We start from the raw sequence: 24,549 nt of genomic DNA, 5'->3' as shown, positions 1-24,549 counted from the left end.
ACCCTCACAGGCAATACTGGCAGAACCACCTCAAAAAAACTGGCCCTATGGTCTGTATGATTTGGTCCTGATCATACAGACAAAATATCCAATGGCCAAAGTTGCAGTCTTGAAGGTCAGCCACTCCCGCTCCACGCATGATTTTACTGATATGATAGATGTAGGGCATTGTATCACTCACTCCATTTGATTTTTCATCTGATCACACAACTTTCATATGGAATGCATACTATGCCTACGTTGAATGTTTGGATGTGGTCAGATTAGATAAATTGACTGGTATGTATGTTCTATGATGTGGCTATCGAGCAAATGGTGATTGATCGGTCATGTGTTAGAGTCATTTGAATCCAGGCATCCATCCATCTTATCCCTCGGTTGGTGATGTAGCAGGGCCATGATTGACTGTGCTGACTAGTAATCACTCCACAGAATTTTTCTTAAACAGTTCTGGAATAAGCAATTATTCTATGCTTTTTTTTATTGGGTGTCCATTATTACAAAAGGCAATGGGAGTCTCAGGCACCCCAGCAGTGCACATCCTCATCCCATTTTGCTTGACCTGAATCACTGGTATGATGGTAGCAATTTTCAGATCTTCCACTGGCGTTCACCATACTACTACACTCACGCAAGAAAAGCAGAAGTGAAGACCAAGGAGGATACAAATATGGCATCTAAACCCTCAACCCCACCACTGCTTGGTTGAAATCCAACTCTACTAGCAAATCAAAAGTGCAGTCTCTTGGTCCGGCTTCCAAGCCAATGCTTAGTAACCAGGCAGACATTGTCACAACATCTTGTAGGTGACTAGTTAATTATTAACTATCCATGATATGACAGACTTTGGCTTCAGGCAAACCCAAGGAAGCTGAACATCTCACAACTGAGAGTCTGGTAAATAGTTTGAATAATGTCATTGTCTCAATAGGTCAACCTGATTTATTGTCGAACGAAACCGAATTTCTCACGATGATTGAACAGGCAAATGTGCCGACACAATTATAGATGCACTTCAGCATGTACAAGTAGAGCTAATGTGTTTTTCGAATGTTTCTTTTCATGAATTTGTGACCGTGCTTGACTTGATTAGTGGGGATGATATGCACTTCTTGAAAGCAAAGTTAGTTTATAACATTGTGTGAATCTATGCATACCTAACCGAATGATGCAGGATGACATATTGTCCACGCACCATGGTCCTCATTATATACTCCCCCCACCTAGTTCATGATCAAACAACAAGCGAGATATCATCTGCAATCTCAAGCGAGCTCTGTTCCCTCTCGTTCACGCAATCTCTGTTGATGGTTGATGTCATACCTGGTCATATCTATTTGGAGGATATCTTCACTATCCCTGATATGCAACTCACTTTAACCCCTACCACCTCAGAGGTGGCAGAGACTGAGGTGCTGTGGTACACAGAGACCGCATTTTCTCAATCTAAATGTGTCGCCCTCAAGAAGATAGAGAAAGTCCTTGTTACTCACCGCAAAATCATATGCATATTATTCATCCTCATATCCAAGCGAACTCATTATGAAACACCCTCAGAGGATTCCCCTACTTACAGCCAAGCACTCGCCAACAAATCTCCGCGCCCATACACCTCTTTTTCACCACACAGGGACACAGACAAGTTATTTGGTCCATTAAAGCGATGGGTCATGACTGGATCAATGTATCTAAGGCCGAGTCTTTGTCTGGCTTAAGAAGGATAACAATGTCATCAATGTAAACGATCCTCACATGGCTTATGGAGTGGGTAGCTTATTTGACGTATCCAATAGGTACTGACATCATATTTTCAGACACTGTTTTCCGACACTTGATATGGGCCAGATCAGTGTTGCCTTGAACCAAGGCATGAACTTGGTCAAGTTTGTGATGCCCATCAAATTAGATACCCTACAACCTGCTGTCGACCACACCAATCTTCTTACACCAAGCACGATTGTATTCAACTGGGACACCGATGTTACCTTCATGTCTGTTGCTGTGTACAAGACAGCTCACTTTCGGTACTGTGACTGGTACCATCGCAACTTCAGTGGCACCAAGTGTTGTCATATGAACAACAGTGGAGATGAGGTTGAGCTGGAGAGACCTTTGAACAGAAGGGTCATCACGTCTGCATCTGATAATGCTGATGATACAGGGCTCTCAGCTAGCATGTCAACCAGTGGGTCCAGTTCTTCAGAGCAGTCCAGTTCTTCTGGGGAGTTACATTCTTCTTGGGAGTCAAGTTCTTCTGTGGCCTAGTAATAATTTCCTCCGCAATTTTAGCACCTGAAGTGTTACGTTTGGCTTTGAATTCATATCAAATATTTGGTTTAAATGAATTGCTTCCCAATTGTTCGAATTATTACATATTAAAAAATATACACGATATCGGAGTGCAAACCAAGGTCTTTGAGTAGACTCAGACGTCTCTCATAATCCATCAGTGTGCATTGGTTCCTGCCCAGCTTTGTCCATAGGGCTCCTAAAAGCTCAGATTTTTGCGCTGCAATTGAAATATCCTCATGTATCACAACTTCATGTACAGCAGATAGATCTTCCTCTAGTATGTCCAGGTTATGCAGTGATTTCTCAGCATCGAGAATGAGTCGTTGTATCACATCATACAGTGACATATCTCCTTACTTAATGGCCAGCCCACCTTGACATTTTCTCCATGTGACATGGGCCAACCCACCATGGGCCCACTTTATAAGTGTAGGTCGGTATATCTGGGTGGGCCTGTGTGTTCTGTGTACCATATTGTGATGGGCGGGCCTACTGCCCATATTCTTTGAAACATTGAGTGGGCTGATGGGACTCTGAATGAAGGATAGTGTGTTTACAGGTGGGCTCACAGTAATGAGGAAAAGTGATGATTCAACAATTCCAAGTGGGCCCATGAGTTTCCGAGATGGCTGGAATACTGGCGCCGATGAATTGCCAGCAGCTAAAAAATGAGGCATTCTGGCGAATGTAACAGTAAACAAGTGAATGGAAATACCACCACCGGTGATTGAAAAATAATTGACCACCGGCGATTGGAGCAGTGATTAAACACCAGCGGATCACAGGGTCAACAACCACCAGCATATGTAATGGACTACCAGACATCCAAAAGTAATCAACCGCTGGTGGATAAAAATATGGATTGTAGCCCGATTCTAGGAACGTCTGAACACCTTGTCGAGGGCCACAAGGTTCAATCACATCCATTGTATTGACCCCAAGCTATTACGATGTTCCTTTGTCAAACTCACTGCATCCTTCCCCAAATGACTCACCAGCCTTTATATTGCCCTATGAACACAGCATAACCCAACTCCACTGATACCTGCACCACATAGGAAAGACGCCCTCACCTCACTGCCCTCACTGCCCAGACATTGACGAAACAGTACCCGCATTACCTCCTTGATTGCCCACACTATCATAGAGAACGTCATACACTACTCCTAGCTGTAGGTCGTGATGCCATGTCGCTATCATTCCTTCTCTCCGACTCCTCCACTACCCCACACCTCGTCCGATTCATCAACTCCACAAACGACTGCATAAGACTTATGGTGAAGTACCACTGCCTCTTAAACCCCCAGATTGACATAGTTCCATTCCCATGTAGATAAAACTACGCCTGTAATGTTCATGCACCTCAAGACTGACCATCCGCCATCCTCACCCCACCCTCGTCTCATGTACCAACACCCTTGTATATCACCTGTACATCAAACCTCACTCACCTACATGGACTCACCACGCCTACACCGACATATGTCAAACAAGCACCTGGCCACACCTTCAGTCCCCAAGGTCCACCCACTTGTTCACACCATGCAATCCTGTACATGCCCGCTACACACAGCCGAGTACGTGTTAAAACTTGAATACGATAGCCCAACCCACATGTACATAGCCTCTAAAGTCATCTCACTCACTGAACAGTGCATCTAAAACAGCCGGTGGGAATGGCGGACTGATGGAGGTACACCTCACATCAGGGCATTTGCGTGTTTGGAGATGCTATTGGGACACCAGGGGTCCTGTAGACTAGATTGTAATGTCCTACATAGAGTACTACTCTGCAAAGGACAGAAATGGATTTTTTTTTTTAAACTGTGTAGAGTATACAAAATCTAGGTACTGTATGTAATGACTGACATTTCAAGGTTTAAGCCACTTTCGGCTCATTCAGATTCAAGCTCATCACCAAACACTAAGTCCAACACCACCAAGGTGCTTTGGGTGTAAAAAGTGTCGATGTTTTTTGAGCATTTTGCTCATAACTTCTTCGAATTATGTTAGCAAGAGGTTCCATCATCATATATGTGTTCCCACATATGATTGGCACAACTTATGTTTTGAGTTCCTAATTAGGAAAATTTCCCACAGTCCAACCCCAAAAGCACCTTCTAAAATTTCATCAGGTTGAAAGCAACCTCCTAAAATATAAAGTGGGCCACTCTGAATTTGGGAGGTTGAAAAAGCACCTGCAAAAGCACCAGAAAGCATGCACGAAAGCACCTTCTGAAATTAGACAGCTAAGAAAGCACCTGCAAAAAGCACTATCCAAAATTTCATCAGGCTAGAAAAGCACCTGCAAAAGCACCAGAAAGCACCACCTCTGGAAGCACCTTCTGAATTTGGGAGGTTAAGAAAGCATGCGCGAAAGCACCTTCTGAAATTGGAAGGTTAAAAAAGCACCTGCAAAAGCACCTTCCAAAATTTCATCAGGCCAGAAAGCACCCCAAGAAAGTATTCTCCTAAATATAAAGTGCATGTGAAACTCCAGCATCTTCCCTAAAGGACATAAAAGCACCCCTTCATACATGTTTTCATAATTTTGTCATATCAGGAGAGTGCTTTCTTGGGGTGCTTTCTGGCCTGATGAAATTTTGGAAGGTGCTTTTGCAGGTGCTTTCTTAACCTTCCAATTTCAGAAGGTGCTTTCGCGCATGCTTTCTTAACCTCCCAAATTCAGAAGGTGCTTCCAGGGGTGGTGCTGTCTGGTGCTTTCTGACCTTCCTAATTTGGCAGGAGCTTTGGCCTCCCCCAGGGTGGGGGGCTCCATTCAGATTAGTGTCACGCGATGCAATGCTTGAAAGTATCAAAGGCTGAAAACGAATGTTTGACTAAATGTTATACATTACATTACATACATCGTATCATCAAAGGGGATTACCAAAATATGAAATACTTTCTGCGAATCACGAATACGTATTGTCTAAGATGTATCTACGGCTGTATGCCTCCACCCTTCGTCCTCACCTTGGACATAGTCCCTGTCTTGGGGTATGCACATTAGGTCTGAGCACGGATCCCATATTGGATCCTTCTTCGCCACCACTCTCTTACTATTATTGTATTGTGTACTGTGAACCATGTTTCTCGCAATTGATCAATGGCGGACTGAAAAATCACAGCACACATCTAGCAAAGGCAACATTAAACAGAAGCAACAGGGAGTTGGACAAATGAGCCTGCAATCACACCCTACCAGAGCGACATTTTGAAGCCCACACGAGAAGCAACAGGAAGGAGATGGAGTTTGGGATGTGCAGAAGGGCCACACAAAAATAAATGAACTAATATATTGCGCAACCTCTAGCGACAGCCAGACAAGATGGAACATGTCAAATGGTGATACAAACAGCACAGACACATCGCGCGACCATCGACGACAGCCAGGCACCCATAAAGGCGCTAAGTGCGAGAGTTGCCCATTATACCATGCCAGAGCGACAGCTCAAAACTCCCATAAGGAGCTATGGCAAGGAGATGGGGTGATATTCTCCACGCCACGCGCCATTCTGTAAGACGACTTGGACAAAAATCCCTGGTTGGCGTATGTTTGATTTGCCTAGACATTTGCGGCATTTTCATAATGCATATGATCACAATATACTTCGAAAGCTGAAGAAGCACTTCTATATGTAGTACCTGAGTTGCATCAGCAGCGTAATCAGCCAATTTAACATTGATTATCCCTGCCATCACTGAAGACACACGGACTAATCAATGAATTAAATGACATCAAATACATTTAGGGATCGTAGGCTCAGTATGAATACTGCTTGATAAATCAAGCTCCAATCTAGTGGTAATACTCACAAATTTGAATACCTCTCTGCAAGGAGCTCCTGAAGCTAGTAGCATATGAATTCAAACCGCATCTTGTTTCAAAATGCATACAATTCTTGCGTAATTCGATAACTAAGTAAAGGCGAAGACTATTTGCAATTTATACAATGTGCACTGAATTATGATGGTGCAATTGTATCTTGTCTGTATTCTTCATAGATCCACAAAACGATTTGAGGATGCCTGACATCTACATCACAGTACCGAGAATGTCAGACATGTGAGGACTTACTCGACTTCGAGGACTTTAATCACGTAAAGGGACTTTGACTTAGTATGCTCTGTCGAGACTTCCAACGGGATTATACCTACCAGTTTGACTTTGAGGACGTCGTTGAACTTTGAGGACCCTATTTGACTTTGAGGATGTCGTGGGACTTTGAGGACATTGTTGGACTTTGAGGACACTTTGAGGACACTTTGAGGACCCGGTTTGAATTTGAGGACTCGATGGGACTTTGAGGACTCATTTTGGAGAGTATCAATTATGTTACTTCAGCTCTATGTATTTCTTCATACACGCGTGAATCACACATTTACTAGTAGCATCCTAATAAATTCCAAGGCGTAGTAATATGAGTGTGACTCGCAAAAATTTGAACCGTTGTAATCTATTAGGTATTGTCCAAAAATTGTGCTCAGTGTCATATTAAGTGAAAGTACGACTACATGCTTAACATCGCAAAGGTCTAGTAAGTCTATTAAGTCCTCAAAGTCGTCATAGTCCTCAAAGTGTCGTTAAAGTCGCAGTAAGTCCTCAAAGTGTCCTCAAAGTCATCATAGTCTTCAAAGTGTCCTTAAATTCGTGGTAAGTCCTCAAAGCATCCCTAAAGTCTTGTTAAGTCCTCAAAGTTTGGTCTTGGAGGTCCAATAATAGTAGGTATAGTCCCAAAAGCGTTCTCAGAGTCATATTAAGTCAAAGTACAACTATGTGCTTAAAGTCGTCAAAGTCACAAAGCGTGGCCATATGCTAAAATTTGTAATATTCCGTCCTATAGTCGTGATAGTCCTCAGCAATAGTTCTAAAAGATATTTTTATCGAAGTCAGAGAGGTCAGAAGCTTAGTAAATAATTTTTGTGAACATAGTCGCTGGTCTTGTAAATCCAGTCCTCAAAGTCCCATGATGTTCTCGAAGTGTCAAAGTGAAACTGGGAGTAAAATTAAAATGCCACTTGAAGAAGTGTGTTCCAGAGACAGACATCTTCCTTGAATTACAAGGAAAAGGTCTTAACGTGGTGGCGAGCGAGTGTTGATTCCTCAAATGTTGGAGTTGGCATTACATCCACATCGAACATTGGTTCAACATCGGAGTTCAACCTTTCGACCATATATAGTAAATACTCCCGGCACTTGATTACATCTCATTTGTTATAAACCGTCATAGTGCTAAATATTTGTGATTGCATGGAGGTATTAAGATCGTGTGAATACAGAGCCTAACACTAATTGGCTACTACTGTGTATACTTTGAAGCCTATTCCAATTTTGAGGACACTTTGAGGACATGGTTAGACTTTGAAGACTTTGAGGACACTCTACGAACACTTTGGTGAGTATACGACTTCGAGGACTTACTTGACTTTGTCGACACTTTGATGACTTTGAGGACACTTTGCGGACTTTGAGGACACTTTGTGGACTATGCTACCTTGAGGACACTTTGCAGACACTTTGCGGACTATACGGCTTTGATGACACTTTTCAGACACTTTGCGGACACTTTGATGACACTTTGGTGAGTATACGACTTTGCGGACACTTTGAGGACACTTTGCAGACAGTATCGATTAGGCTCCATCTATTTCTTCGTCCGACGTAACTTATAGATTTACTAATAGAATCAAGATCAATTTCACTGATGTGACAAACAAAAATGTGACTCGCAAAAAATTGAAGGGTTATAATATAGCATTACATTCACGATTGTTTAACTTCTTGCTCATACCTGCACATCCCGCCTAATAAGAATGTATTGTACATTTTTGTAATGTCTATTCATACAGCATGTCAAATCCAATGTAAGTAAATATATATAGTAACTACACTACAGCGCAGTGAAGCGCTTCAAGCAAGTCAGCAGTTCATCTCTACTAATGGGTTCACCCGGATGTGTCTGGCTATTACTGTCATCTATCTGCTTCTTGTGATACATGCTAGTTGCATTCTTGAGGTCCTTCCAGAAGTGCTTTATGATCGCATTGGCGATATCATGCGCCGGCTTTGTGGTGTTTGTCTTGAACTTCGGCTTTTCTGTGCCGGTGGCAACATATTTGTTGCAATCTAATATCATGATGCAAAGAGCAATCAGAGGCCTGCTGTATAGCTCTGAAACATTATGTCAAAAGTGTCCAACGTTGTACAAGTAGAAATAGACTCACTAATATGACGCGATATGCGCGGTAAGTTAATGACCATTCGCTGAAAAGTTTCCAGAGAATGTTCGTGGACTTGGTTCGTGAGGGTCCTTCCTTGCTTATGGTCTATGTATCGAGAAATTTCCATTAGATGCATGGTTTCGTAGTTGTAGAAATGCCCTCCGGTGGCAAATGAAGTTACTGGTGTGTAAACCGCATGGAATTGGCTGGGAGGTTGTATACTAGTAATTGTGAGTAAAAATCCTTATAAAATGACAATGTACTCACAGCATGTCACCGGGTAAGAGAGTAACGATCTCTCTGTGCCAAGTCTCCTGTATTTCCTTGCAGTTTTGATAGAGATCCATTAGCTCGGGGGCTATCTTGTAGAGGTTGGTCCGTGTAAGCGTGTCCTCCTGAATGGGTCGCCACAGGCCCCATTTTTTTTGCCTGTTTCGACTTGCACGAAAGTCAGGCTACCATCTGAGTTGTGGTGAGGATGTGTCCAATACGCGGGGCTATGGACCAACACCCACAAGTGTACGGTGAAGTTATCCGGGTGGACCTTTTCACCGATGGGGCAGTCAACGGTAGTTTGATTCCAACCATTGACGATACCGCTGTCGAGAGTGCTGATAATAGATGGGTCAGCTAACTTAGTAGTGTGATGGTTTAGGATGATGAGAAGGGTACAAACCTTAGAGCTGATGGGAGACCACCTTGTCTGTATGCAATGTCAAGAATACACTGGATCTTATTGGGATCATGTATGTTTTTCACGAACTCTTCGAGAGTTGCGTGCTGGTGAGGATACGTAAAATCCTTGGTCCATTGTTCAGTGTCTTTTGGAATGAGGTTAGATCATGTGATGAGTATACAAAATTAAAATAACCATACCATGTATGACGACGTGCATTAAGTCTGACATCCCGTGATCTTCGAGATAGTCTAGACCCAACGTTGCAGGTTCAGGTGTGCTTATTTTCTGAATGACGACGGCTTTGTTTACCTGAATTGCCGCAGAGATCTGGTCGCACAACTGACGGCTCTTTGTGCGCCAGTTGTTGTAATGTAAGTGTATGACATTTTTAGAGGTCTCGGGAAGCGATTCCAGGAGGGAAGCAAAGAAAGACACTGTTTCTGCGTCTCCTTTGCATATATTGACGCCATCCCTCATGATGCACGGTAGTACGGTCGTGGATCCATCAGACCAGTCGATGGTATCTGATTTTTTGTGGACTTGAGTGCTGATAATGGGAGTCGCCAGGTCGCGAGAGTCGAGATTGGTAAGGGTGGAGGAGGTAGGCGAAGAAGGTACAGGGATTGTTTCGACAGGCGGCAGCGGCGGATTGATGAGAGGTTCCAGAGCATCCGTCATCACCTCAGCATCGCACATTAGATGGAGAGTCGGAGTAGGCGCAGTAATCTCCTGGTTGAGGAGGAGTGGGTCAATATGGATATGGTCTGGGGTTGAGTTAGGTGGTGCCGCCTCAGGATGTGTTTCCTCTTGGTTGAGGAGGAGTGTGTCGACAGGGATATGGTCTGGAGTTGAGTTAGATGGTCCTGCCTCAGGATTTGTTTCCGGAGAAGAAACACGCTGTTTCTTTGGAGGACCTTGTCCTTCGGCGGAGTCTGCATTGCCAGTTTTGTCGGCCTTCTCCTTTTCCTCCTTCTTTCTCTTTCACCATGCGCATTTGTTGGCAGCGTTCCTTTCCTTGATCTCTTGCACCCTGGCAGGATTGCGCTTCTCATTGGCGAGCCATCTTCTCTCGCGTTCGCGCTGCTTTTCCTGTTTGGTCAGATTAGATTTGGCGAGGTCGGTGTGCTGAAACCTTTGCTTCTTGTCCGGTTGGTCGTGCTGTAGCATTGTATATCAACCAGGAATTTTTTGAGTTAAGATACAGCTAAGCCTTAAGGTGGAAGTGAAGATGAGATGGAAGTTAAGAGGGAAGAAGTGCGAGGGGCGAGGTCGCATTAAGTAAGGAAACATGGATTTGTGGGGCTCAAACAGCTGTGAACGTTTGATATTGTCCTCAGTGTGGATTATGTGTTTTAGTACAGGAGAAGTTGATCCTCGAAAGCTTAGTAAGGAACATGTTAATATTAATATGGTAAGTAGGTCTTGGAAGTGTGACCGTGTCCTCAAAGTCGTAATAGCTCAATTATCACAGTTAGACTGGTCACAACTAGTTAGTGTGAACATAAGTAGTCACTGGTCTTGGAAGTCCAATAATAGTAAGTATAGTCCCAATTGAAGTGTCCTCAGAGTAGTATCGAGTCAAATTCCTACTACGTGCTTAAAGTCCTCAAAGTCCTAATAGTCTTCAAAGTGTCCTTAAATTCGTAGTAGAGTCTTAATAGTCCTCAAAGTGTCCTTAAAGTTGTATGTAGTAAGTCCTCAAAGTCATAATAGTCCTCAAAGTATCCTCAAAGTTGTATGTAGTAAGTCCTCAAAGTCGTAATAGTCCTTAAAGTATCCTTAAAGTTGTATGTAGTAAGTCCTCAAAGTCATAATAGTCCTCAGATATATTTATTGCAGTAGTGAATATAGTGGTCGGTCTTGTAAATCCAGTCCTCAAAGTCTCAAAGTCAAGATAGAAGTCCAAGTGAAATCCCACCTGCTGGAGTGATATGGTGAACATATCATGTGAACATTCGCGATTCAATATCGGTTTACATTGGGAGTATTCAAACATAGTCACTTTTCTAATATACATGATAGTACAAATGATATATGTGAGATTATCTATTCAAACAAAAGGTGACATTCTTTTTCGGTACGGGTATTTATTTTCCTACTCTGGTTTTTATAATACTTGAGGTCTGACCTCCACTTCTTGGTAGTCAGCAAGGTCGCATTACCGGTGCGTAGTCTTTCCAGTCTTCCCTGGAACATTTGTTTGCAGGAAAGGTTCCAGTATCCTGTGTCCAAACCCGATGAGTCCCACAACTGAGGCATGGGCCACCACACCAGTGTAGTAGTTTGGGTGCGTCTATCTGTGAATGAGATGTTAACGTGTCAGATACATCAGAGGAAGGTGGAAAGGGTGTACCTGTATCAACGTAGTATATCCCGCATAATATCTCAATCTCATGGTCGGTGAGAGTGTCGAATAGGTAAGTGTGGGATGCTTGTTGTGATGTATCCACAAAATAGAGGACGTCGGGTGAGGGTCCATTGGGTATGTCATTGGCCAGTTCTTGTTTGCATAGACGCCATAGAATTCCACCGGCTTGGCCAACAGTGACTCTTACATGTGGCAATATCAACAAGTGATTTCTGCGGAGTTCGTACTCCATATATTTGTACTTGTCGGCTTGCCAACCGAAAGGACGCCGGTTGGACTCGAAAACAGTGATAGGACGAGGAACGACTGGGTATGCGACATTGAAAAGAAGTTTGAATGGGATTCCACGCTCAAACAGGTATAGGATGACATCCTCCAAAGATGGTCCCCATTGTTCTCTGATGCATTGGACAACGGTAGTGGCATTGTAAACGAACAAGTTCCACTTTCGGGCATATTTCGGGATGAGAGGGAGGAAAAAGTAGCCAGATAGAGTGTTATCCTTGACTAGGTCGATCTTGAAATACACGTTGTGTTCAAGGAGTTGGCGAGCATGGTCAGGATGCAAATCCCATAAGAGGGAAGGTGGTTGTATTTCAAGTGCGAGGGAGGAGATGAAGTAGTGAATGGCGAATTTGTTACTGTGTCTTTCCAATGAAAGGTTGACCTCCATTATGTATTTGTGAATGGTGTAGGTGTCAACTATCTGAGATTCTTGAATGGGTGTGTAGTCTGTGGCAGACTGTATTTTGGATTGTTTGCTGCAGAGAAATCCGTAGCAGCTGTACAGAACATCTTCTAGCGAGGTGCTGAATACCATGTCCTGCCCAATCGGTCCTTGGTGTACCATCGTCCTTCCCAACTCATTGTGGTCAGATGAAAGGGTAGGAGGTTTGTTTAGTCGAGGAGTTGGGATGGAACCACCATCTTGGAGCGGATGGTCGTCGAAAACGTCTTCCTCCTGTGTTAGACCATGATCTTTGTCGAATAAAGAACAAATGTCCCATTGGTTGGAGATTCCATTGTATACAAAATGTTCTCGTCGTCTGCTCTCAAACTCCTTCTTTGCATCCTCATAGTCGAGCTCTCCTTGGAACCTCCCTTTGTTGGAGCGATACCACATAAAGAATCTTGTGAGGTGGTAAATTAGAGAAAAAAAAAGACAAAAAAAGAAAGAACACGAACCTTGTTCCATCTCAGTGTGTGGGTAGGATAAAATTTGAAGCGGCTTTGAGCCTTTTCTGTACCCATTCCTTTATACTGTTGGATGCATGTGAGATGAAATCTTCAAGCTTGGATTTCCGGGCTTCAAGAAGTGTGTTCCATTGGTGAAGACTGTTGGGGTTCAGATTGGAGGGACTTGGCTTCATGTCTTCTGTGATGGATTTGTTAATCATGGTATGTATGCAGAGCTCATCTTCGTTTTTAGGGGTGGTGAGGTTGAAGTTTGGATGTTTGAAGGAATTGGTGTAATATATTCCACTCGACGATCCTATCTTGATCCAGACGGGGACTTGTATGCAGTTGAGATAAGGCAATATGGGGCCCCATGCAGAAGACCTGGGCTCGAGGACTATACCAATGCATCTTCCAAGGATCTCTGGTTTGAGTGCATCGATTATGTCACATACGTGCGCCTCGCTGAGCCCAGATTGAATAAGTGTGTGAGATGGGGAAAGTATGGGTTTGGCATCGGTAGGTTTAGCATTTTCATGTCATATGAGGGCACATCCATAAAATAGGTTCACAAGACCTATGAGACTGTGGAATGCCAGCCTGGATCTCTTGGCACATCGAAGGGCATAGGATTGCTTCTTGTGGTTGCGAAGGTAGCCGTAGGAAGATGGTAGGGGTAGCATGGAGAATTCCGTGGGGAGTAGAGAGTCGGTACTGAAGGTAGAAGCAACGTGGTATAGGGTGTCTTTGAGCCATTGTCAGCTTGATTTTTGTTCAGAAGAAAGTGCGTAGGATGTCCCAGAAGGCACTCTCTGGATGGTAGCGAGGCGCTGGAAGAGCGTGCCTGTGTATTTCAGCTCTGAGTTGTCTGGGGTAGCTGCGACCTGTATATAGCGAGACAGGATGAATTGCAATTTGAATATTTCTTCGGGGTCAGAATCTTCATGCATGAAATCCGGTTTGACCTTGGAGGAGAATGGGCACACCGTTTGCGTGGCCGAAAAAACGATTGAGTCTACGTCCTTCAAGTAGAAATAGTGTCTGTCATCTGAGCATGAACTATACTAGGTGTGAGCGGGCTGCTGATAGTCAGAGAATTTCACTGCTTACATTGAAGGAACTGTAGGCAGTGAGGGTGTAGGCAATGATGGGCTTTTTGTGATCGCGATCTCATTCAGGTTAGCAACTAAAGGCCTGGAAGACTTTTGGGCATGTCGGTACATCGCAATATGTTTAAAGACAATACAAGTGCGCATGAATGACAGTGCTGGTGCGACTAACTGGAATTTCCAAGTAGAAGCCAAGGATGGGGTGTTTGGATGAAGGTGATGTATGCACCCATAAAGGCGCTAGACACGAGTGTCACTTCTCACATGATGCCAGAGCGATGGCTCCATGCCCCCGTAAGGAGCTACGACAATGTGATGTGAGCAGATTTGTAACAAAGGAAGTAGAATGGGAAGAGAACATATGAAGCGGAAGTTGAAATTGAACCACATTTTGAACCATCACGTGATATTTTCCATGCCACGCGCCATTCTGTAAGACGACTTGGACGAAAATCCATGGTTGGTGTGTGTTTGATTTGTGTAGGCATTTGCAGTCACATTCATGATGCATATGAACATAATGTAATTCGAAAGCAGATAAGAGACTTGACATTGAAGACCAATGGGTAACACCATGTGTTCTTTATGCACCTCATCAAACATGTCAAACACTTGACTGTCCTGCTTATGTGCAAGGCCCTGTCCTCAAGATAGCACAGCAATGATAAGTTACACAGATTGTATTGCAAAGGATGTGTCATTGGATGAAATAATCAACGATGCCCCTCTTGAGGAGGATTCAATCGACCACACCCGAGAAACAGCAGCCTTGACTTGAAACCCCTTTTCCACTTCATCGTCGATCGATACGCAAACCGACTGGAGTTGATGTAATGTCTCCTGAATGTGACCTTATCAGACCCACTGTTACGTCGACTGTAGGTCGGCGTGTGCGAACTAGGATAGGTCTTCTCAGCGACGACTCGAGTGAGTCTACTGAAGCTGAGCGTGGTCTAGCCTTGACGGAACGTCAAGGATTCCTCCGGCGATCTCGGTAAGACGGCGCTCGTCGAGATGCAGGGCTAGCGGATACGTGCTAAGTCGTATGGGGGCGACTTAGAAGTGCGGTCTCACACAAGGAAGCTGATAGGCTTAGATGAGCAAGTTCTTGGGAGAACCTAGTAGATTAAAGTGAAGTCTAATCTACAACAATGTGTCTACTTATACATAGTGTATGTAGGCGTTCAAGCTCAGTCTGTAATCTATAGTATATCTGTGATCTAAGATAACCAGACATGAGGTTAGATAAAGTACATGAGGCTTAGCCTCTGATCATACATGCAGCGCCAAGTGCGACTGCGCAATCAACATGAGGCGCGTAGGAGCGCTCCGGATCTTCATGAAGCGACATGCTGTATACATGCGCTGATCTAGGGTGTTCATGAGGCGTACAGCCTCCATGGAACAGGTACAAGGCCGTCTAGGCCAGGGGCGGGGTCATAGCGGTCCAGACCGCTGTCTTTCTAGGCGCAGGCAGCGCACCGCCGCGCGGGGAGTCTAGCAGAGCGGGGGCAGGTGTAGGGAGAGCTGGGGCTCTAGTAGGTGTTACAGATCCCTGTAACACCCACAAGAAGTCCTTAAATCAGCAAAACTCACACAAATCCAGCTTCGTGTGATGCTTACGCGGTATCTGATGGATTCCACTGTTGTCCCTCATGCAGGCACTTCATGTGTAGATTCCTTGCAGTGGGTGTCCCCAATGTTCAGGTTATGCATGTCACGACACATACTTCTGTGATCATAAAACAAATACCCTTCATGACGGCTGCGTAACACTTGATGCTGAAAGCTGTCGATGAGACGACAATAGAAACCTGCCATGTCAGTACAAAAACTTGGGGCCGTGTGATACCTAGTTGCTACAGTAGGCGATCAGGCTGCTCTAATCTTAAGTCACTCCTTGTCTGATCCTTAAGGAAATATCTCCATCATCTTCCAACCATGTTGGTACTCAACACCCACTTCGTCCAGCTACACGTCAGGATTGCCTGTAATAAACTTATAGGCCAAGAAGCCTATGTGCTTGCCCATCGGAGAGGCTTCACCTGACGTCCATATTTATGCAACACTTAAAGGAATACCAGCAATATCACTGTCCATCACCAGAAGCATGAACTCGCAGCTGATGAATCAGTCAAACCGCTATACTTGGACGGAAAGAGGAGGCAGGACAGGCATAACCATCGTCCACTTAGGAAGAGTGTACTGATACAAAATAACACCCATCCCACCTGCACCAAGGTCCATCTTTGAGTACATCTCCAAGAAAGACCAAGCATGCATTAAGAACATTGCTGCAAGCCACTTCGCTTCCCCTTCCACGCCGGATGCTTCGTTATCCATCTCCTTTGAAGGCACTGCTGATGCCAAACTATTGGACATTTATACAGTGTGCACTGAATCATCATGGTGCAATCAACAAAAATCAAGGGACAGAGTTGAGAGGTATTGGTGAGACAAATACAAAAGATGACAAGGTAAATGTATACTTCGTGTATTAGACAGACGCAGAGCAGTGGTTTGAATGCACTATAACAATGACATCTAAAGTGCCATAAATTGAAGAAGTACCTTATCTAGCTTTTCCCTGACAACAAGCTCCCCTCTCTCAAACTGATCGCCTTTGTATAGTAGCATAGAGGCTGACTTGCGCTTTGTGACTCTGAGATGGGACGCGATAGCAGTCGATATCTGTGCACTGAGTGCTGCTGTTTCCGTATCTGCCACAGCAGATTTATGTCCTCCCTTAGCACGGTATTGCTTTCCCTGCAAGACCATTATGCACAGAGCGAGCAGTGGTCTTTTGTACAATGCTTTGAATGAGATGTCAGGCATATATCGTGTAAGGATATAACGATAAATTCTCACATATTCTGGGGGACAAACGTGGTATTCCAATCATCATGCGTCAGAGGGTCTCTAAGGCATTATGTAGCACCTGATTTGTCAAACAGTCTCCAACAACAACATTGAGGTATCGAGAGATTTCGGTGAGGTGCATGTACTCAAGATGATAGAAATGTCCCCCTGTGGCGAAAGAGGCAACCGGTGTATATACAGCATGCAATTGACCTGGAGGAATTATCCTGCAATGAAATATATCAATTATCGCGATGAAAAATCAACATCCATCACGAACAACGTGTCTCCAGGCATGATAGTTATGACCTCGGCGTGACAGTTTGCTTGGATCCAAACTTCATTTTCTGTGAAATCTCCTAGCTTGATCGCAATTTCCTGTAGATGCTTACGATCGTCATGTCGATCGATGGGTCGGAAGACCACCCAGAACTTCATGCCAACTTCCATCCTGACCCATGTTAGGCTCCCCTCAGCGTCATGGTGTGGATATGTCAGGAATCCAGCGTGATGAAGTAGACCCCAACCCTTCACAGTGAAATTTTTGGGATGGACATTTCATGTGATTTGAACGTCGTATGTGGTGTGGTTCCATCCATGAGAGAGACGGTGATCGAGATTTCTGTCATCATGCGTTACGTAGGAGATGTCTTGGATATGGAAAAACAAACCTCAATTGATCTGGGAGTGATGTCTGAGCGAGAGAGATATCCAACACGCATTGTATTTTGTCTGGATTTTTCATAGATTCACAAAACGATTTCAGGACACCTGCTGTCGTGACATTCATATGATCTATTGCCTGGGACTTGGCGTCTGATATCTCAATCAGATATTTGCACGATTATATGTGAAATATGCAACAGTACCGTGTATCCATACGACTCTATGGGGCGATATCGTGTATTGTTTGTCGAGGAAATCCGCCGTCAACTCTTCCTCAACAGGATGTTGCCCAATCCCTCTAATGACAACTGGTTTATTTTGACTAAGCGCTGAGCTGACCACGTCCTCCAGTATATGTTGTGGAACATCAGCATTTGATATATGTGTCATGTATTGCGAGCAAGGTGTAGATTCTGGACATTTGGCCAGATACTGGATGATTGGTATGTCCACAGCTTCACAAAGATTTTTCTGCTTGTCATCGTAAACGGCTGGGAGGATTGTCGTGTGGCCGTCCTTCCACGTGATAACAGGACTATTCAATGGTACTTCTGTGCCCAAGAGTGCGCCAGTGAGGTCGTAATTGTGTGGCACTGTCATGCCTGATGTTAGTACAATGAATCAGTATTCAAACATACCCTTTTATGTAGCTTCGCTTCTTACCAAAATGTCTGTATTATTCGTGAGAGGGCTATTCTATTATCACTGTTGTAGCTCGTGTATAATGATGTGGTGCGATATTTACTCCATGGTCACATGAATTTGGGCTGATCGGCGTAGTTGACCAAATACGATGTTCGAATTCAAATTGATATCCCACCTGGACACAATCCTAATAATTTATTGTAACGGTGCTGTCGCACCAATTCCCCGACACCAATCTCCCACATGCATTGCCATCCGATTCTGACCAAATGTTATATCTTGTCACTGACACTTCTAGTCACATAGATACAGAGTGTATGTTGAAACTCTCATGATAATACAAAGCAGATATCTCCTGTAGTTGAGTACGGCCAACCACATCAACACATTCGTCCTTCCCTTCAATTCCAAGCACAGTGGTGGTTGAACACCTTCAACAAACTATCCTGATGGCGGAGTTGAATCCTACACATGCATGCTACCACTATTCCTGCTGGCGCCTATCTTGGGCACTGCCTTTCTTCACAGGAAATGCTTAGCCTGCAGGACCATCCTATTTTCATTTACCTTTGTTCTCCGCTGCGTGTGACATGGCCTTGGGCACACTCCCATCATCAAGCGGCAGCAAATGCAGCAATTGAGACATGTCTGATAGATTTGTGAGCCCGTCGGTCGTTTGCTATCTGGCGCGACAGTCCACCTGATATCGCTGAGCATGTGCAGTTCACGGATACCCTGCCTACTTACAAATGCATGACAACTTCCACAGCCACGACTGATTGCTCCCCGAACTTCTTGCTGTATTCACTGGGATGAATCAGCCCACCTGCTGCATCTCACACGTTGGGTACCACGACAGGTACATCGTCCATGTTGTAGAGGTCCATCACCGTCTGGAGGTGACCCTGATGGTTGGGCATGTCTTTTATCCTCCATTCCCCGACCTCTGTCCTTTGAGTCAGTGCAAGATTGCCACCACCGAGGATATCACTGACCTTTCTCGTCAGACAATGCAGTTGCATGCTCTCTTCCTTTCTTTGCAGATAACCATTCCTTATTCACTCAGTTCTTACTTCCACTCCACGTCAGGTCAGTATCTGCCAAATCGGGTTATCACTCAGCCAGCAATCTCACATGAAATTCCAAAGATGTACTCTCAAAGTCTTCCAATGAGAATTCAGGCACCACGTCTCAACCCACTTCCCCAGCTTGAGGAAAAAGATGGTCCGAGTGCACCACAAAGTGCAGTGGGTCAGTAGCAGATGCACCTGTGCTGCAAAGGAACTGGATGACCTCGTGATTGTCTGTGCAGAGAGGTCAGCCATTTGGACACAGCCACAAACAATTTCCAGGCTCACCTGCTCCTCTATTCTTCTCACATTTGCTCACAATGTACATCAATGTGTTAGCGGCCCCGGATACACAGTTGGAACTCATAACTCATGGGAGGACTTGACTTGTCAGGTGCAAGCATTGATGAAGGTGGGAGATACGGCATGAGAACAATGAGGGAGTGAATGATTGGAATTTGCGATGGAGTGTAAAACTTAAACAATCGGTGACCATCAGCATGAGTCACTGTCACGCAGCAGTGTCTCACATCTTGGGGAAAAACCCTGTGTCAGAAAGAAGAGGCAGATGTTGATACAAAAAGGGCCAGGCAACGAAAAAGAATGAGTTCATTGGGTTGGGTAACCAGAGGACTCGCACCGGTTCTGAGTGAGTTTACAGAAAATGGTGGGTCTCAAACTGGCTGTTCACTGTCTCGCTTACCCAGGTACGTGCGCATGGCAGTAGATCTGGGGCCAGCACTAGACATGGAGAAAGTGATTCAGAGTGGGACAAGGGCAGTTAGCCAATGCAGTGAAATGAGCTTGGCAAGTTGAGGATGATCCATCGTTTTGCAGGCGCGTGTATGTAAGCTTACGCAAAAGCTTGCAGAGTGAGAATATTTTCAGACACATGGGAAAATATTTGAGGTCAACAAAGCCCTCCCCCACTAACGTGGGTGTCGGGGATGCAGCAAAAATGGTTATCCATGAGTGTCACATGGTACAATGACTCATCGGACTTTGATGCAAATTTACACATGGTGGAATATCGTCTGGAATGGTGAATATTCAACGATAATCAGGTGAATAGTAGCCAATATTTTCTCCTGCGACCCTCACTTCTCCTCCTGCTGGAACAATCAGAATACTCATAGTAATCCTGTACTTCTGAGATGGCAACTGAGCATCTGAACACAATTTATGGATTGTTAATGTTGTGGCGAATGCGCTTGTTTATCCAAGTTCATGATATTGATTTATGTAAGTCTCGAACGAGTATTCAGCTGTAGGTCAAATTTCGGTTACAGGGAGTGATACATGAATGGTAATGAAAGGAAAAAAACACGCATGAAACAGATACCACCAAGAGCAAACTAACTATGGAAGCAGACCACGATCACCTCTCATGTGCATGTACCACTGCTAGTGAATTCATGAACTCATTCATTCTGGAGTTGACTTAACAAGAAGCCTCACATCTTTATCCTTCACTCTCGACAAACGATCCCATGATGCCTTTGTTCTCAAGACAGCCTGCTTTTTATCGTGACCCTCCACAATATTGCTTTCCTCGATGTCATCGCTGCCCTCCATGATATCGCTGTCCTCCATGATATCATCGACCACTTGAGTAGATTGTGGAGATGAATCCAGTAATTCATCAACACTGGAATCATGCATGAAGTCGATGCGAGTGAGAGAAACAGAGTTTCCAGGATCTGCGACATGCTCTTCTGCATCTTGCGTATTTGAGGGAGATGATATGTGCATGTTTGAGTCAATGTCACTGCGATCACCGATGTTATCATGATGCTGAATTGCCTGTGTTGACTGTGGTGGATGAACAGGGTCCCTGGTAGTGTCCATGCCACAGTCCCGAGTGAGGCAAGAGTCGGATGGTATCGATGATGACGCAGCTTCGATACTGTCGAATAGACCTGGTTGACGGATAATACCTCCAATGGATGTGGGGGTCAGTGATGAATGGTGAATAAACAAGCTTCCTAAAGTATTATTTGGCCGCTTTGATGACCCCCTTCCTCCATCTGCCTGATTTTTCCAATGGTCAGATGATCATATGCAGGACTGAAATTTAAACATACCTTTCGCGGGGAAAGCGCGCTGGACAGTGTCCTCTTTCATTTGTGTGGATCATGCTCATCTGCATTGACTACTGGAGCTGATACTGGCACACCGGAAATAAGCATATCACTGAGGGCCCCTGATACATCTTCTTTGTCATTGCGATCACCCTCTGCATCCAATTCCAATATATCAGAAAATGGCCAATGCTTGATTGAGACCATGCTACATACAGGGTTAGTTGTGTGATATGTCCAACTTGCGCCATACCTTTTCACAGGTACCGGGAGTTCTGGGAGGAGCCTAAAGCCTGGATGACTATTTCCAAGTCGCTCCTCAGCTGATGCCTTTCCAATCTCATCAAAGATATGAGTGAGGAATTCAGGGTGTGTGTCGATGTGAGTGAGTGCTGAATACAACCATGTCATCCCCAATGCCTCGTGGAAGTCAGCGTCAAAGTCCATCTGATAATTCGCAGGGTGATCAGGAATCAAAAGCCCGTCAGAATCTTTCTCCATTGGAACCTTGGCCAGCTGTCTGAATCAAAGGAGGATCCATGTGCCGAGCTTCAGAAACATGGTCAAGTTACCTTTCCGAAATGCTACGTTATGCCAGTTATCCCAATCATCAAGGGTAGATGGGAGGTTGTCATCCGGGAACCCAATGAGATCTTCAGTGGTATTGTCCTGGCTACACGTTAGACCAATATACTAGAAGGCATGAATCACTGGCCAACCTCATTGACTGCTACGATGGACGTATTGGACTGATTTTGAGATGATTCAGTGTCCTTTAACACATGAGTGAGGATGAATGGTTGACATCACAGTACATACCATCTGAGTCATGGTCTGTGACTCTGACAATATCAGTTCTCGCACTGGCATTGGCGTTGATTCTGACACTCCTAGTATGGGCTCTGTGCCTCCATTGCTATCAAAAATTTCTGGCGTACCATGTGCAGCATCATTGCTGCTTTCATCCTATTTCACAAGGCGAAATGAGCGCAACTTGGACACACAGAAGGGCAGCCATACCTCGACATCTGACTCGACAATGGCTCTGCTTTTTCCCTTTCCTTTCGCAGACCTGGTAGCATGGGTCGGTTCTGTTTCTTCTGTCGATGATGACATGTGTCCTTCACCAATGCGTCTATCACCAGTGTCATGCATTGAGGGTCATGCAATTTTGTTGGCATTCTGGTCAAGAATGGTAATCAATCCAGCCTCGATTTATTTAGAGGCGCACAGACCTTGTCTTCGTCTCCTATCTCCTCCTTGGATTCGACATCAGCACTAGCCTTCTGTTTACCCTGTGTGCAAATATTCCTTGTAGCATGGTGTGCTCGACTCTTTTTCTATTAAATACGATCATCACATTGTGATGCAGATAAGCAGTTACATACCATTTCAGGAGTTGAATCTCGGAGCGTGCTTCCTCGATCTTCCTAATAATATTAAAAATAAATCGGTCAGTATTTCTTCATGATTATTTGAGGTCATTGACATTAACCTTTTGCAAATGACCGCCCTTGACAATTTTACGAGGTTTCCATCCATCCTCCTTCAGCTCAAACATATGTGCAGTCTCATCAATATCATCCTCTTCAACTTCATGGACTGTACTCAAGGCTTTTTCCGACTCCATTGGTCTAACTGCCATCTTGACCTTGCGAACCATCATGTGTTTGGTGCTCTTCTTAGGTTCGGCAGCAACATCATCGAACCGAACAAGTTTCTCGCTCTTCTCTCCATCGACCTCCGTTTGCATGCTGGTTGTAGATGCTTGGACTATTTCAGCGATAATGTCTTCTACAGACATCTTGTGATCAGCAGTGGTGTCGCCGCACATGTTCTTTCCATTGCACAGTTGTTGGTGGTACTTTTTGACGTCCACTCATTGAGGATAGATTAGATGAGGAATGATATTAGACTATCTATAGGGTACTCACGCTGCATAACAGGCCTATAGCTTTCTTGCGCTTGAAATCAGTCCACGTTCATTTGATCTTAGATAACGCCGCTTTTTGCATCGCCTTTGAAAAAGTGTTGTTTTCCAATGCCATTGCAAAGTGATAGTCCAGGTGAGCTGAACACCATGTCTTATTTGAACTTGACTTCTTTGCAGAATGCCAGTAACACCTCCCAGTAATAATGTGTGACGGCAATGTAGACTGCCAAAGATTGGACTGTAACTGAATGCTCCATGAGTTTCTGAACAACCTTCTGATAAACATTGAGATGGTGAATAATTAGGTGCAATGCATCAGAGTATTGATCTGGCACGGGCAGCTGTATCTAGACATCTTGTCGATAAATTAGAGAGATCTTGCGCAAAATAATACACTGATTCCTTGTTAAAACAAATATTCAAGGTATCATTGATCTTCTTCAAAGAGCATCGTCAACTCAAAATATCTTCTGTCAAGTCAGAAGCTCATCTTCCTTCAACTACGAGGACAATGGGGCTCTTCATGGAGTAATTTGACGAATTCATGGTTCAAGTGACCGTGTGAATTTACATCAAGCCTGAGTACCATATGTGTAACCCATTGTTCTAAATCCCTGTTTATTCACTCAGTTTATAATATTTTATTCTTCAATGCAGCATTGTTGCATCTCCTCATGATTTAATGATCTACATTGCTTGTAGTCCTCGTATGAGCATGGCTTAAAATACATTCGTATTCATAGTCTAATCATCGGCAGCTCTGGCATATATTCTTAGGAAGGCGTGGCAGCAGACTTCTTTTTCGAACTCTGTTAGATCGGACCATTTTCAAGCCACGTGACATGTTCAACTTTGCACTGGACGACACTAAGGCAAGACTAATGTTTCTAATGATGTTTCTGAGCGTCAACCAAGTTAGATGTTACATTTGTCATATAAAATCTGCGATATTGAATGTGGCGCATTAGTGATGCTCACAGGGCATCGTGTGATTAAGGTTTTCCGGTATTTGCCGCATACTATACAGTTGCCGATAGAATCAGTCAAGACGTGTCATTTGGACCAAGTACTCCTTAAAAACAGGACATGATCGCTCCTACTCATTTTGGGCATTACTTTCAAGGAACTGTCACTGCTTCAACAGCTCCAAAGGATGCTAACACTAATACTAATAATACTAAAGCCAAGAATGGAAAAAAGCGTACTGCAGGGGCAAAGTCCCTCAACGTGCCGTATCAAAAGCTTACTCCAATTTTCGACGATGGAGATGATAAGACACATATGGATGTTGAGATGGACATTGGTCCTACCTGTTCCAGTCAGTCATGTGAAGTGAAGGATGCTATCTTGGTAAGTTCGCATGCAGTTATAATGAATTATGAACGCTATGCTGTATCCTAGCATTGCATGTACTGTCAGGATGTTGGTTCATACATATGGAAGTGT

The 24,549-nt window shown here is 44.2% G+C and overlaps 6 protein-coding genes across 6 annotated transcripts; 1 reads left to right on the top strand and 5 right to left on the bottom strand.

Annotated features, from left to right (window-relative positions):
• Window positions 1-765: 765 nt before the first annotated feature.
• On the top strand, window positions 766-2,265 carry F5147DRAFT_660108 (uncharacterized protein; the record flags this gene model as incomplete). The annotated part of the gene is made up of 5 exons (XM_041434650.1): window positions 766-802; window positions 857-931; window positions 985-1,123; window positions 1,175-1,684; window positions 1,815-2,265. The coding sequence occupies 5 exons, from the start codon at window positions 766-768 to the stop codon at window positions 2,263-2,265; spliced, it is 1,212 nt and encodes a 403-aa protein (XP_041284436.1).
• A 5,921-nt stretch (window positions 2,266-8,186) lies between these two features.
• On the bottom strand, window positions 8,187-10,363 carry F5147DRAFT_660107 (uncharacterized protein; the record flags this gene model as incomplete). Its single annotated transcript, XM_041434649.1, has 7 exons — window positions 8,187-8,422; window positions 8,521-8,738; window positions 8,785-8,946; window positions 9,033-9,128; window positions 9,194-9,338; window positions 9,394-10,174; window positions 10,226-10,363. 7 exons carry the CDS (start codon window positions 10,361-10,363, stop codon window positions 8,187-8,189), a joined length of 1,776 nt encoding a protein of 591 aa, XP_041284435.1.
• Window positions 10,364-11,269: 906 nt separating this feature from the next.
• F5147DRAFT_529749 (uncharacterized protein) lies at window positions 11,270-11,832 on the bottom strand (the record flags this gene model as incomplete). The annotated part of the gene is made up of 2 exons (XM_041430057.1): window positions 11,270-11,493; window positions 11,550-11,832. Coding segments are annotated over 2 exons (507 nt in total), but the record flags the coding sequence as incomplete, so codon positions are not given.
• Window positions 11,833-13,498: 1,666 nt separating this feature from the next.
• F5147DRAFT_782825 (uncharacterized protein) lies at window positions 13,499-13,963 on the bottom strand (the record flags this gene model as incomplete). Its single annotated transcript, XM_041442778.1, has 2 exons — window positions 13,499-13,799; window positions 13,851-13,963. The coding sequence occupies 2 exons, from the start codon at window positions 13,961-13,963 to the stop codon at window positions 13,499-13,501; spliced, it is 414 nt and encodes a 137-aa protein (XP_041284433.1).
• Window positions 13,964-15,269: 1,306 nt separating this feature from the next.
• F5147DRAFT_660105 (uncharacterized protein) lies at window positions 15,270-17,974 on the bottom strand (the record flags this gene model as incomplete). Its single annotated transcript, XM_041434648.1, has 9 exons — window positions 15,270-15,404; window positions 15,580-15,663; window positions 15,998-16,220; window positions 16,353-16,378; window positions 16,421-16,615; window positions 16,788-16,935; window positions 16,989-17,159; window positions 17,380-17,524; window positions 17,578-17,974. 9 exons carry the CDS (start codon window positions 17,972-17,974, stop codon window positions 15,270-15,272), a joined length of 1,524 nt encoding a protein of 507 aa, XP_041284432.1.
• A 2,540-nt stretch (window positions 17,975-20,514) lies between these two features.
• F5147DRAFT_660104 (uncharacterized protein) lies at window positions 20,515-23,004 on the bottom strand (the record flags this gene model as incomplete). The annotated part of the gene is made up of 11 exons (XM_041434647.1): window positions 20,515-21,116; window positions 21,174-21,206; window positions 21,266-21,378; window positions 21,424-21,690; window positions 21,730-21,843; window positions 21,882-21,943; window positions 21,990-22,136; window positions 22,175-22,305; window positions 22,402-22,510; window positions 22,559-22,600; window positions 22,666-23,004. The coding sequence occupies 11 exons, from the start codon at window positions 23,002-23,004 to the stop codon at window positions 20,515-20,517; spliced, it is 1,959 nt and encodes a 652-aa protein (XP_041284431.1).
• Window positions 23,005-24,549: the final 1,545 nt, after the last annotated feature.

Source organism: Suillus discolor, assembly GCF_016758755.1.
Source record: "Suillus discolor strain FC423 chromosome Unknown F5147scaffold_262, whole genome shotgun sequence".
Lineage (NCBI taxonomy): Eukaryota > Fungi > Basidiomycota > Agaricomycetes > Boletales > Suillaceae > Suillus > Suillus discolor.
The sequence above is the reverse complement of the archived record's forward strand: the minus strand, read 5'-3'. Positions and strand labels throughout refer to the sequence as shown.